This window comes from Podarcis filfolensis (genome assembly GCF_964270895.1).
Source record: "Podarcis filfolensis genome assembly, chromosome: 11".
In the NCBI taxonomy this organism is placed as follows: Eukaryota; Metazoa; Chordata; class Lepidosauria; order Squamata; family Lacertidae; genus Podarcis; species Podarcis filfolensis.
In genome coordinates, this window is record NC_139613.1 from 14,707,251 (window position 1) to 14,719,590 (window position 12,340).

Genomic DNA, 12,340 nt, shown 5'->3' on the forward strand with positions numbered 1-12,340 from the left:
ATCATACCACCAATGCTGATGTACGATTTTGACTGCCAGACCAGTTTACACCTGTATGTGGAATTGAGAAGGGCCACCATCTTATCATTTGACTCAGGCAGCAAAATGTCTTGGGACTCAGGCAGCAGAATGACATTTTTTAATTCTCTTGTGTATACTTTCTTTGAGGCAAGGAAGAAGGGCTACCCTTATGCTATTCATATAATCAGTTATCAGTAATCAGTATATTCATATATGCTCACACATAATCAGGGCTTACAGTATTTTATAATCCATTTAAGTGGGTACCTGCTTACGTTCACGTGCATCATCTTAAGAAAGAAAAAGATTTATATAATTTTGACATTTGTGAGCATTGAGAACAATTATTGGAGAGAAAAATTATCTTCATTTGAAATTAACAACCTGAATTAACGTGCTAGCAGTTTAAAAATTTTCATTACTACTACGATTTTACACAGTAGTTTGAGCTTCTTGTGCACACGTCAGCCTTTTTTTCACAACGTTTAGATTTGTTAGTTGTTCACTTTGTTCAAAAGATGAGCTTGCTTCGTCTTTTTTTAGCTCCCCCCCCCATTTTTTCTCTTTCAAATGAATGTGGAAAATAACTATTGTAGAACAACCTGCCATATGGCGGATGGCCACTTTCTGTGTTTTAACTGTGTTAAGTGTAACCACTAGAGGGTAGCTGACCATTTCAGTTACATTAATTCACAAGTTTTTTCCCCTCTTTGGAACCAAGCAACAGGTGGTCCGTCTGTTTAGGAGAAAATGCAAATGCTTGGGGAGACCTTCTGTTGTGTTGATGTTGTTCAAACGCTTGCAGATTTGTTAGTGCCGATGAATTTAAATTTATAGCATCATAACTCCACATAATGTTTGCTCAGAAGCAAGCCCTACTTGTTCAGTGGGTATTATTCCTTCATGAGCATGTGTAAGATTGTAGTGTAGAACAACAATTAATGAATGAAATGACACTAATGAATGGATAAGAATTCTCATTCATTGGAAACACTTAACATTTATGTAGTTCATTTCAGGTATCTGCATTATTCCAGCCCACTAAGCCAAATTGCAGCATCCTATAGCAGCTGATGCAAACATATTTCAATAATGAGGGATGCGTGTGGCTCTGTGGTCTAAACCACTGAGCCTCTTGGGCTTGCCAATCAGAAGATCGGTGGTTCGAATCCCTGCGACGGAGTGAGCTCCCATTGCTCTGTCCCAGCTCCTGCCAACCTAGCAGTTCGAAAGCATGCCAGTGCAAGTAGATAAATAGGTACCGCTGCAGCGGGAAGGTAAACGGCGTTTCTGTGCGCTCTGGTTTCCGTCACGGTGTTCTGTTGCACCAGAAGCAGTTTAATCATGCTGGCCACATGACCCAGAAAGCTGTCTGTGGACAAACTCTGGCTCCCTTGGCCTGAAAGCTAAATGAGCACCGCAACTGCAAAGTCTCCTTTGGCTGGATATAACCGTCCAGGGGTCCTTTACCTTCTACCTTTTTTATTTCAATAACGGCTTATTTACAAATGGTTGGCTATCATTAGTTAGCATAAAGTGTGTGTGTGTGTGTGTGTGTGTGTGTGTGTGTGTGTGTGTTAAATTTTAAATAAAACTGAATGAAATTTCTTTCATCGTGTGTTCTTTTTGGAGATTCGGAACATTAACGGCAAGTTCTTCTTTTGCAGTGACCCGTATGTGAAACTTTCATTGTATGTAGCAGATGAAAACCGAGAACTTGCCCTGGTGCAGACAAAAACTATTAAAAAGGTAAGTGGTGATAATATATCCTTAACTGTTGGACAATGTTCGAAATTAGCCAGGCACATTTTGCACCTGGTTGTCGGCTACTTGTGGCCAAGTGATGACACCTGGGTACCAGGATGATGCCTGACGTCTCCACCACCTGGCGGTGCATGCCTGGGAATCCTTGGATCGTGATTGTTTTCCCACACTAATACCATATCCTAATACCAGAATTCTATGTGTTATATTTCATCTGCACAATCAGAATGAATTTCAGGAACCCAAATGCTTTTTCTATGCAGCCTGAGCAGGGGCAGTGAACAAGGTTATAGTTAATTGTTGTCTCTTTTCTTCACTTACACCACTCCACTGCCCAGATCACAGTTGTGAAAAGTATCCCTATGTAATGCCCATGTCACAAAATGCATAGCATAACACACATACACACATTCATGAGCCACCTTGAGGGGCTCGCTTAAGGGTTTTTCCCACTTGTTGCCGGGTGGCGCTGTGGGTTAAACCACAGAGCCTAGGACTTGCCGATCAGAAGGTCGGCGGTTCGAATCCCCGTGATCCATTGCTCGGTCGCTGCTCCTGCCCACCTAGCAGTTCGAAAGCACGTCAAAGTGCAAGTAGATAAATAGGTACCACTCTGGCGGGAAGGTAAACGGCATTTCCGTGCACTGCTCTGGTTCGCCAGAAGCAGCTTAGTCATGCTGGCCACATGACCCGGAAGCTGTACGCCAGCGCCCTCGGCCAGTAAAGCGAGATGAGCGCCGTAACCCCAGAGTCGGTCACGACTGGACCTAATGGTCAGGGGTTCCTTTACCTTTTTATACATTTTTAAAAAATGAATGAATGAATGAATATCGATTTTGGCCACAACTTTAAAAGGTTATCATCTGAAATACTTGGTGCAAAAAGTGGTTTTCTGTGCCGATCATAAATTTATATTTGGCATTTTTACCAGCGATTCTGCTTCAGAGATCTAGATCTACTCCTCTACTTGCAAACACTGACCATGTATCCTCTCGCTCTCTCCCACTCCCCAGTAACGTTTTGAAGTATTTTAATAATGAAATATTTAACGGCCTTCATTAAGACATCTCTGCCCAGGTCATCAACAATCTGCCTCCCACTGTGAAGTTCCTATTTATAGTTGACGTCTATTTCTGGCTCATCCCACTTCACATGCCCTCCCACACGAAGTTTGCTCAGCAAATGAATTTGAAGCCTTTTGACGACAATGTCTTTATTGCAGATGAAAGCTGTTGCTATGATGTTTCCCCCCCTCTCTAGTTCTTTTTTACTTTCCTTTCTGATATTCTTAACAAAGAATGTCACTTTTGTTTTAATTGCAGCGAAATGTCAGACCTTCAGCGTTTTCTAAAGCTCTTTAAGATTTGGTGTTGCTAAATGTGATTTCCCCTCCTCCTTTTTTCTTGCAGACATTGAATCCGAAATGGAATGAAGAATTTTATTTTAGAGTAAGTGTTCTGCTTTTAAATGACAAGCGTATTTCCTGTGCGATCAGCTGGCTCTGTGCTGTTGGCAATGGAATGTTGAATTAGATGGCCCAAAATCTAATGATCCAGCAAAGCAACTCTCATTTTCTTAAACATTCTAAACCAAACGTTTACAAAACATTTCTGTCAATATGAAACATGGCCTTCTCTGGAAATGATTTTGTAATATACAATAGCACTGTTAATTTGCAACGTGTTTTATAGCCTGTTTTATCTTTTTCACAACATCCCTGCGAGGTGGTTCAACTTAGGGTGTTCTACACTAGTGGTTATCCCTATTTCCACTCACAGGATATTTTAGGCCAAGGGGAAAAGATGGAGGCAAATAGACATATAGAGGAAGCAAAGGGCTGTGAATGAAAAAGGCTGGAGGGTGGGGGAGAGGAAATGGGTTTCATTTGCAGGTTGTTTATAGATAGGTTCAAGCTTTTTAAACAGTGAAGATTGCTGGACTAGTATTCTGGTTTTGTGGGACAAGAGTATTGAAGCTGAGCAATTAATCTATTGCGTTGGATGAAGACTAGAAAATAGGGATGCAGAAGCCAAGGCTACCCAGAAGGCACTGGGATATAGTTCCCATCATCCCTCTTGGCCTTGTTGTCTAGGGTTGACGGGAGTTGCTGTCTATCATCTTGAGAGCCATAGGTTCCCAATCCCTGCTTTCAACCCAATCCAAGCTTGTATCCATAGTCCTAGTACCATAACTTCCTGCTCCCAGTACAGTTGTGTCACAAGCATGCTCAGTGGCAGTGGGTGAATTTGCTTGAAGAAACCTTGTTGGGATGGAGTGCAAAGGATGACTTCCTCCACCTACCAGAAATTAGCAGCGGTAGAGATAGGGATGCGGGTGGCGCTGTGGTCTAAACCACAGAGCCTAGGGCTTGCTGATCAGAAGGTCGGCGGTTTGAATCCCCATGATGGGGTGAGCTCCCGTTGCTCGGTCCCTGCTCCTGCCAACCTAGCAGTTCAAAAGCACGTCAAAGTGCAAATAGATAAATAGCTACCACTCTGGCGTTTCCATGCACTGCTCTGGTTTGCCAGAAGCGGCTTAATCATGCTGGTCACGCGACCCAGAAGCTGTCTGCGGACAAACGCTGGCTCCCTTGGCCTATAGAGCGAGATGAGTGCCGAAACCCCAGAGTCGTCCACGACTGGACCTAATGGTCAGGGGTCCCTTTACCTTTACCTTTAGAGATAGGGAGTTCTACTTTCAGCAATGTCAGAGTGTGGGGTTGCTGACTAGCTAGCCACACCTTTCCATGCAGGTTTGGCTACTGGCATTGGTAAGGGGCTAGCCAATCATCGTCTACACTCTTTCTGTCTGAGATTTCTCCTCTGCTTCCGGTATTTATTTCCAGTGAAGACATGAATTTTCTTTCTTACCTCTGATTTACCCTAGAGCAGAGCCATCGGTTCTTACAAATGAGCCACTTTACCAGTGGGGCTGGTTTTCAACATCGCAATATATCACCAGCTAAATATCGTGATATACCATTACATCACGATGTCTGAAATAAGGAACTATTTAGATGTGAACAGTAGGGCTGGGCCATATCTGGTTTTCAACACCGTGCTATATTACCAGATAAACAATGTGATATACTAATATATCACCATGTCTGAGATAAGGATGGATCTATGTAGAGGCGTTGGGTGGCTCCAGTTTTTCCCACATTGTGATTTTTGCATAGCGTGCGGGCGCACACACACACACACACCCCACCAATCACAATTCACAGTATATTGCCAGGTCCAAAATTATGACACCAGTACCATTGGGATACCAAGCACACAAAACCATGGGACCAACTTATGCGTCAGAGCTTTGGTCCATCTGTTGCTGTGCTGTCTGCACTGACTGGTAGGAGACTCTCCTGAGTCTCAGAGTCTTCTGCACTCCTGTCTGTAGATGTTGGGTATTTAATTTGGGACTTGACTTGAGGCAAATTTAATTAACTCCCCTGGCATTTGGGTGTGCATCGTCTTTATTAGAGTGCCTTGTACTCATGCCACTTCCTTGTTCTCATTAAACAAAACAGGAGGCAAGAGAGTTTTAAAGACCTAGTGTAGTTGTGGCCACAATTTTGGCAAATGTGCCCCAGGCCCGCTCCCAAACTTGGAAGAGCACCATTGTAACGTACATTGTGACACAGAAGTGTTCTGTACAAGGCTACACAGATGAGTCCAAGGGAGAAGTCGGATTTGAGCCCATATCTTTCTGACCAAGTGCACTTTATCACATTTTTTTGTTTTGTTTTAAATGTTCTGCCATCTCATTTGTTCTACACCAAAAAAATCCCCTGTGTTGCAAAACAGAACACGCCGAACAACAAGCAACACATCGGCTAATAATATACTGACAATATTTTTATAACACTATACTGTTTCAAAATTCATAAACAGAAGACATATAATATGTGCATAGAGTCGCAAACTAGTAAGAATCAATTAATGTTCCATGAACAGTGTTAAGTTGTGGGTGAACATATCAGACGACACAGTGATTCTTCAACAGCTCTTGTTTATTCACAGGCCAGAACAGAACTGAACTGAAGGGTTCAACCAGCCTGCTTATATAGAGCTCCACTAGAACGTAACTGTAACACTTTCTGTAACTATCCAATCACTGAGCATCACTTTCAATCCCTTATTTGCATATGTGGACCTGAGTGAAAACTACCTACAGTATCCCCCTGCTGGCACAGGGTGAGAACTTCAGTACATAACAAACAGGAACGGTAGGAGTGAAGTGACTGTCAAAGATCACTGAAATGGAGGCAGAATGCCTTTCCACAGTCAATATCCTACAAACGTGAGATGATGGGTGCTCCAAACATTGCAATAGGGTGCTCCAAGCACAGCACACTTTTTAGTGATAGCTGATCCTTGGACATTTGATGTACCTTTGGGGACTATTAATTTGTTCATTATCCTGGAAGAACTGTACTGTCTGCTGCTGGAATATATATTTGATTCTTATTAGTTTGTGACTCCATGCACTTACTAGCTGTCTTCTGTTTAAAAATATTATCAGTATTTCACTTGTTCTGGCTTATTCCATCCTAGAAAGCCTCTACACAAACATGACCGCATGGACAATCTCCTCCAGTTTAAGAGGTTTCTGATGGTGGTTTGTTTATTTTTAGTTTAGTTTTGTTGCCATACACATTTTACAAGTGCATTGCGGCCAGCCACCTTTTACTGTTTCACCTGTCCCGATACTCACCTGCTACGCCCTCACACATCCCTTTTAAGGCTGCCCTTGAAACTGTCCCAGAAACTCCAGCGGGTGCAGAATGCTGCAGCGAGGCTCCTCATGGGGTCTCTGCCATGGGAGCATATTCACCCAGTGCTTTACCAGTTGCACTGGCTCCCGGTGGAGTATAGGGTAAGGTTTAAGGTGCTGATTTTGACCTTTAAAGCCCTTTGTGGCTTAGGGCCCTTGTATTTATGGAACCGCCTCTCCTGGTATGCCCCACAGAGCACCTTAAGGTCCATGAATAATCATAGTTTAGAGGTCCCGGGCCCTAAGGAAGTCAGATAATCCTCCGCCAGGGCCTTTTCAGTGATGGCTCCGACCTGGTGGAATGCTCTGTCCCATGAGACCAGGGCCCTGCAGGATTTAACCTCCTTCCGCAGGGCCTGTAAGACAGAGCTATTCCGCCTGGCTTTCAGTTTGAATTTAGCCTGATCTTTTATTTCCCTTCTCTTCCCCCCCGCCCTTTAATGAAGATTACCCGCTCTGGGATCCCACAGCTAATTCTCCCCTGGCCTCCTTACTAGCCCAAATAGGACTAATCTAGCCAGCTAGCCCTGGTGATCATCTAATGTTTATTGGATGGATTTTCCCCCAAATGGATTTTAGAACTTTGAACTTAATGTGATTCACACTTTTACACTGTATTTTGTGCTGTTTTTTGTTCTTTCACAATTAAGTGTTTTAAATATGTTGTTAGCTGCCCTGAGCCCAGTTTTCTGAACTGGGAAAGGCGGGGTATAAATAAAAAATTATTATTTTTTATTTCCAGGGGTTGGTAGCACTGAAGCTTTGACAATCCATTTAGTGGGGAGAGTGACTGATTGGGATGATGGAAGCAGTTCAACTTGTTGCTTTAGTCAATAAAGGCAAGAGGGGAAGGACTAAGCAGTAGGTGCCAGGATTAGATTAAGTGATTAGTGGACATCAGCACCCAAACAGTACATGTGTTATAAATACAATGGGTAAATTTTGCATTTCCAAGTTCTAATCTTTACTACTTTGGAAATTCATTTTCAAAACACTGGCTTTAAGGGACCAGTCTTTATAGCCTAATCCTATAAGGTGGCACAATATGTAGGCAAAAAGGATTAATTTCACAGTTACGGATGGCCAAAGCCATACCACAGAGGCAATTGTATCATGAATGAAACTGCAGAGCAGTTTGTATTTTTAAGGATCATTTTTATAATTTGTTTTAAAGGTGCATCGTTTTACACTTATTTTACATGATCCATGAAAAAAAACCCACCACTCATTTGCATTATACTTTCCCCAGGCTGGCTTACTCAACAAGATGAAGGGAAAGTAGAAAACAATATTTTAAATGATTTCTCAGATTTAATATTGCAAGTGAGTGGGACTTTCGTATTGTTAACCAGTTACTATAGAATGCTGTCTAAACTCTTGGATGTCTTTCTTTAAAAAGAGAAAGGCAGAGAGAGAGAGAGAGAGAGAGGGGAAAGGGAGACAAGGTAATATTTCAGCAGTTTAAATTTAATCTTTTGGAGCAGCTGCATGTAAACACTGGGGCATTGTAGATTGTTAAAACTGTAGTATCTTTTTCAAATAGTGTCTGCGCAGTTGGACTTTTTTGTTAGCATTTTGGAAACAATATTTTTAGCAGTTTCTCAATTTGGAAAGATCATAAGTGGTTTTCAAGTTGATTTTTATAGCATGCTTAAACAGAGAAAATAGAGACGATTTTGTTTCTGCAGTCTTCCTTGCTGTCCCAGACACATTGATCTCTTCAGTGTTCTCTATAAGGAAGAGTGGGAAGAAATGGTCCAAGTCTGTTTTGATTAGTAATGCACAATCCCTGGGAATTGTCTTGGCACTGAACCCCACATGTCTGGTCCCGGCTTTTTCCATTCCAGTCACAACAAAGTTTAATACATAGGAATCTTTCTACCAGAACTTACGTCTGGTCATGTTATACTTCAGGTTTCTAATGCTGAAATCCTAAGCACACTATCCTATTTATGTTTAGTTTATGCACACTTAATTTAGGAATAAGTTATATTAGACGGAGCAGGACTTAATTCCGAATTAACATGCATTCACCACGTCACACTTTCTACTGATGACACAGTGGCTCAGTTTGCACAATCAAATCCTTTGGTCCTGTTAATAACTGTTAATTACGGCTTTGAATATCACTGCAGTTTCAAAAACCTCGAGTGTTGCTGGGTTGGGTGAGGAAAAATATATCAGCCCTGAATTCAGAGCTGTCTCAGTTTTTCGCCTGGGTCTAAAGAAGGAGAGTCTCCCCCCCTTAAGATTTTATTAGAGCTTTTTTAGAATACAACAAGATGAAAGAAACTAATCTAAATAAAAACAGAAAGAAAGAAAGAAAGAAAGAAAGAAAGAAAGAAAGAAAGAAAGAAAGAAAATAAATGCAAAATCCTCCCTCAGAGGTAACTCTTAACCCTTGTCTCACTCAGAAAGTGTTGGAGCCTCCCTGTGCTATTTTTCTAGAAAAATAGGTGCCAGAACTCACCATGAATGCTTCGCTTGTTCTCTTATACAGCCATACCTCAGGTTACAGATGCTTCAAGTTGTGTTTTTTCGGGTTACGGACTGCCGAAACCCGGAAGTACTGGAACGGGTTACTTCCGGGTTTTGGTGGTTGCACATGCACAGAAGCGCTAAATCGTGCTATGCGCATGCGCAGAAGCGCCGAATCGCAGCGTGCGCAGACGCACCGCTGTGGGTTGTGAACGTGCATCCCGCACGGATCACGTTCGCAATCCGAGCGTCCGCTGTAATGGCAATGGTGCCCACCTGAGAGGTGCCGGAACTGAGTTCCTGTGAGTTCCAGCTGAAAAAAAGCCCCGGACCCTCCTAGCTCTCATCTGGAAACTTTCCTTTCTTATCCCAGTTTCCAACCCTTACCTTTAACATATTGTTACAGCTGTTGTAAACAGAGCAACAGGGGCAGCAGGAATCATGAGAGGAGCAATGACCGGGCTTCACGGTTTTTCCCACATTGCAATTACAATTTTTTTTACATAGCACATGCACACATTGTGAATTGCGATATATTGCCGTGTCGAATATTATGAAACTGCTTCCACTTTGTGGACTTCAAACTTATTTTGGACGGTATATCTCCCAGCCCTTCCAGTATAGAAAATACAGAGCTTGGTGAAGCACTCGTTATAAGGTTGCTTCCAAACTTTCATGGAGTACACCAGGGATGGGGAACCTTTGACCCTTCAAATGTTGGACTCTCAGCTCATCAGCCCCAGTTAGTAATGGGAAGTGCCAGCATCTGATGCTTTGTGTGGGAGATGTTCCCTGTCTAACCATGGGACTCTCGTTGCAGCCTGGTTTTATGTTGTCTGCGTCAACATATGCATGCTGCTGTTTTTCTTTTAAATCAGGCTTCATCAAATCAACGTTTCTGACATTAAAAGAAGCTCACCAGCCGGCTTTGCTTGCATGTCCCTACCCCACCTTGGAGTGAAGACAGGGGGTGGGATTAGTCATGGCTAACTTAATGCTAATCATTCGCATAGCAACCCTGTGTGCAGGTTTTTCAAAGGCTGGTTTTTCTGCTGTTGAGATTAGATATATGATCGCCAGAAATTTGTTTGCGTGTCGAGGTCCCCAAGCCACCCCTTAAATAAATCACAATCCACACAGACATTTTTGTTTAAGGTTTTTGGCATAATTTTGGCCACAACTTTATTAAAATACATAATGTGAGTGGTTGCTTAGGCATTGGTTATGACTATCTGTCCCCGCCCCGGGACAGAACTGACTTCTGTATTCCAGCAAAAGCCAGTAAAGGAAAACAATATTGGGGGGAGAATGGCAGCATACCGTCACCCCTCCCCTCATGCTCCCAGGGGCTTGCACGGCCCTAGCCCCTTGCCGGGGATACGAACAAAAGCATGGTATACCCCTGGATTCCTTTAATGGAATTCCCTTGCAGCAGCAGCATTGGAGGGGCAGGCATAGCCAACCCTTACCCCTCCACCAACCAATTTTTAACCAATGCCTAACTGCAACCTTACAAGTTGTGACGATTTGCTACGCAGTAGGCAAAAACCAAATGGCACCAGCCAATCTGCCAAATGGACAAAATTCCTACCAGGCCCCTGCCCCAAAAGCAGACGACCCCATGACAGGCATAGCAAGGTCAAACGCAACAGCCCTAAATTGGGGAGGGTGGGCGGGCGATCCGATGCACGCAGCAAAAGCGACTGAAAAAACTGCGTCCCAAGAATATATAACCTTCGGGCCATCCCTCTAAATGGTAACATCAAAATTTCCCCAACAACCCAAATTGGCCCAATCACAGTCATGGCCATCCAAATGGTCCCATCCAGTAACCAAGAGGGTGTGTCCTGTTAGACCCCACCGCAACATGTGCTCTCCATGAAGGAACACGCTTTGCTGAAATTATGGTGGGCAGTAAGTGATTTTCGCATTGGATAATCTGCAGTTGAAGTCTGTTCGACTTCCAAAACATTTGGAAACCCAAGCGCGGCTTCTGATTGGCTGCAGGAAACTCCTGCAGCCAATCCGAAGCTGCGGAACCCACGTCAGACGTTCGGGTTCCAAAGAACGTTTGCAAACCGGCACACTCGCTTCCAGGTTTGCGGCGTTCAAGAGGCAAAATGTCCAAGTAGCAAGGCGTTCAGGATCTAAGGTACGACTGTATATTCCTAGAGGGAAATGAAGCAGCCAGGTTGTGATCTGGAGATCATACCTGTTTCTTTAACAGATCCTCTTTTTCTCTCTTAAATTATAGGTGTTATTTGGGGGGGGGGCAGCTGGGCTGACTGATACAGTCTTGGTGAGTCCTTAGCTCCCTATAAGGAATCAAAACACCCTATTTTTGGGTGCGTTTTCTTGGGTTCTGCTGGGCGATGGGGTGAAAGGTGGAGTTTGCTTGTCCCTAGACTTGGTCCTAGGCCACTGGCTTGCCTTCTCTTTGCTTTGCCCTTGGAAAATTCAACTCCGTTTCTTCATGTCACACCCAAGATTCATTTAAAAACAGTGTAAATGAAGAACGTTGAATTAAGTAACTGCTATATAACTGTTAGTCTGTTTTTAAACAAATAATTCTATTAAATTCTTTATTATATCTTGTAGGTAGATCCATCTAACCACAGACTACTCTTTGAAGTATTTGATGAAAATAGATTGGTAAGTGTTCTTTTATCTTTACATTCAGTGGCTGTGCCATAACCACACCCTTTTTTGCAGCCGAAATAATGCGAAAGCGGTGTAATACTTATCAAATGGTTGCATGTGGGGATATGAATTGTGACCTTTTTTTAATGGATTGCAGGCTTATAAACAGTTTGGAGTTTCCTGTTGGAATTGCTGAAAGGCAGGAGTGGGGTCAGTCAGGAGTCTCCCACCTTCTGCTCTGCTTTTATTACAACGGACTGTTTTGTTTTTTAAACTGTTGGTTGCTGCTTCCTCGGAGATATATATATTAGTAGGAAAAGGAACATTTTTAAAAAATAAATGACATGGAATGAAATGAATACATGCTACGTGGAACGGAACCCCAGTGCATTTGTTTTAAACCCATTTGAGTCAGTTAATAGGTGACTAGTAAATTATGGAGGTAAATAAATAAATGCATAAAAACAGCTTTGGGTGGTGATGGAAGGAACTGGGTATTTAGCCCTTTCTTTGCCCACTTCTCTGATTTACCATAGAGTCAGGCTCCCCCCAATTTCAAACGCGTATTTGTGAGGTGAAAGGACCCAACTCTGAGCAAGATGCGTGTGGCGCTATGTCTTGATTGAAGTGAATGTGGAAGCCCTTGGGAGATGTGGGAGCTATG

General features: G+C 42.9%; 1 protein-coding gene across 19 annotated transcripts in view; it reads left to right on the forward strand.

The window, feature by feature from the left end:
- NEDD4L (NEDD4 like E3 ubiquitin protein ligase) overlaps positions 1-12,340 on the forward strand; it is a 265,692-nt gene that overhangs the window by 122,839 nt on the left and 130,513 nt on the right. For all 19 annotated transcript variants that reach the window (XM_083575541.1, XM_083575542.1, XM_083575543.1 and 16 more), the window contains 3 exons: positions 1,689-1,770; positions 3,195-3,233; positions 11,635-11,688. In XM_083575541.1, coding sequence (XP_083431667.1) covers positions 1,689-1,770; positions 3,195-3,233; positions 11,635-11,688 — 175 coding nt within the window. The remainder of the gene's footprint in view (positions 1-1,688; positions 1,771-3,194; positions 3,234-11,634; positions 11,689-12,340) is intronic.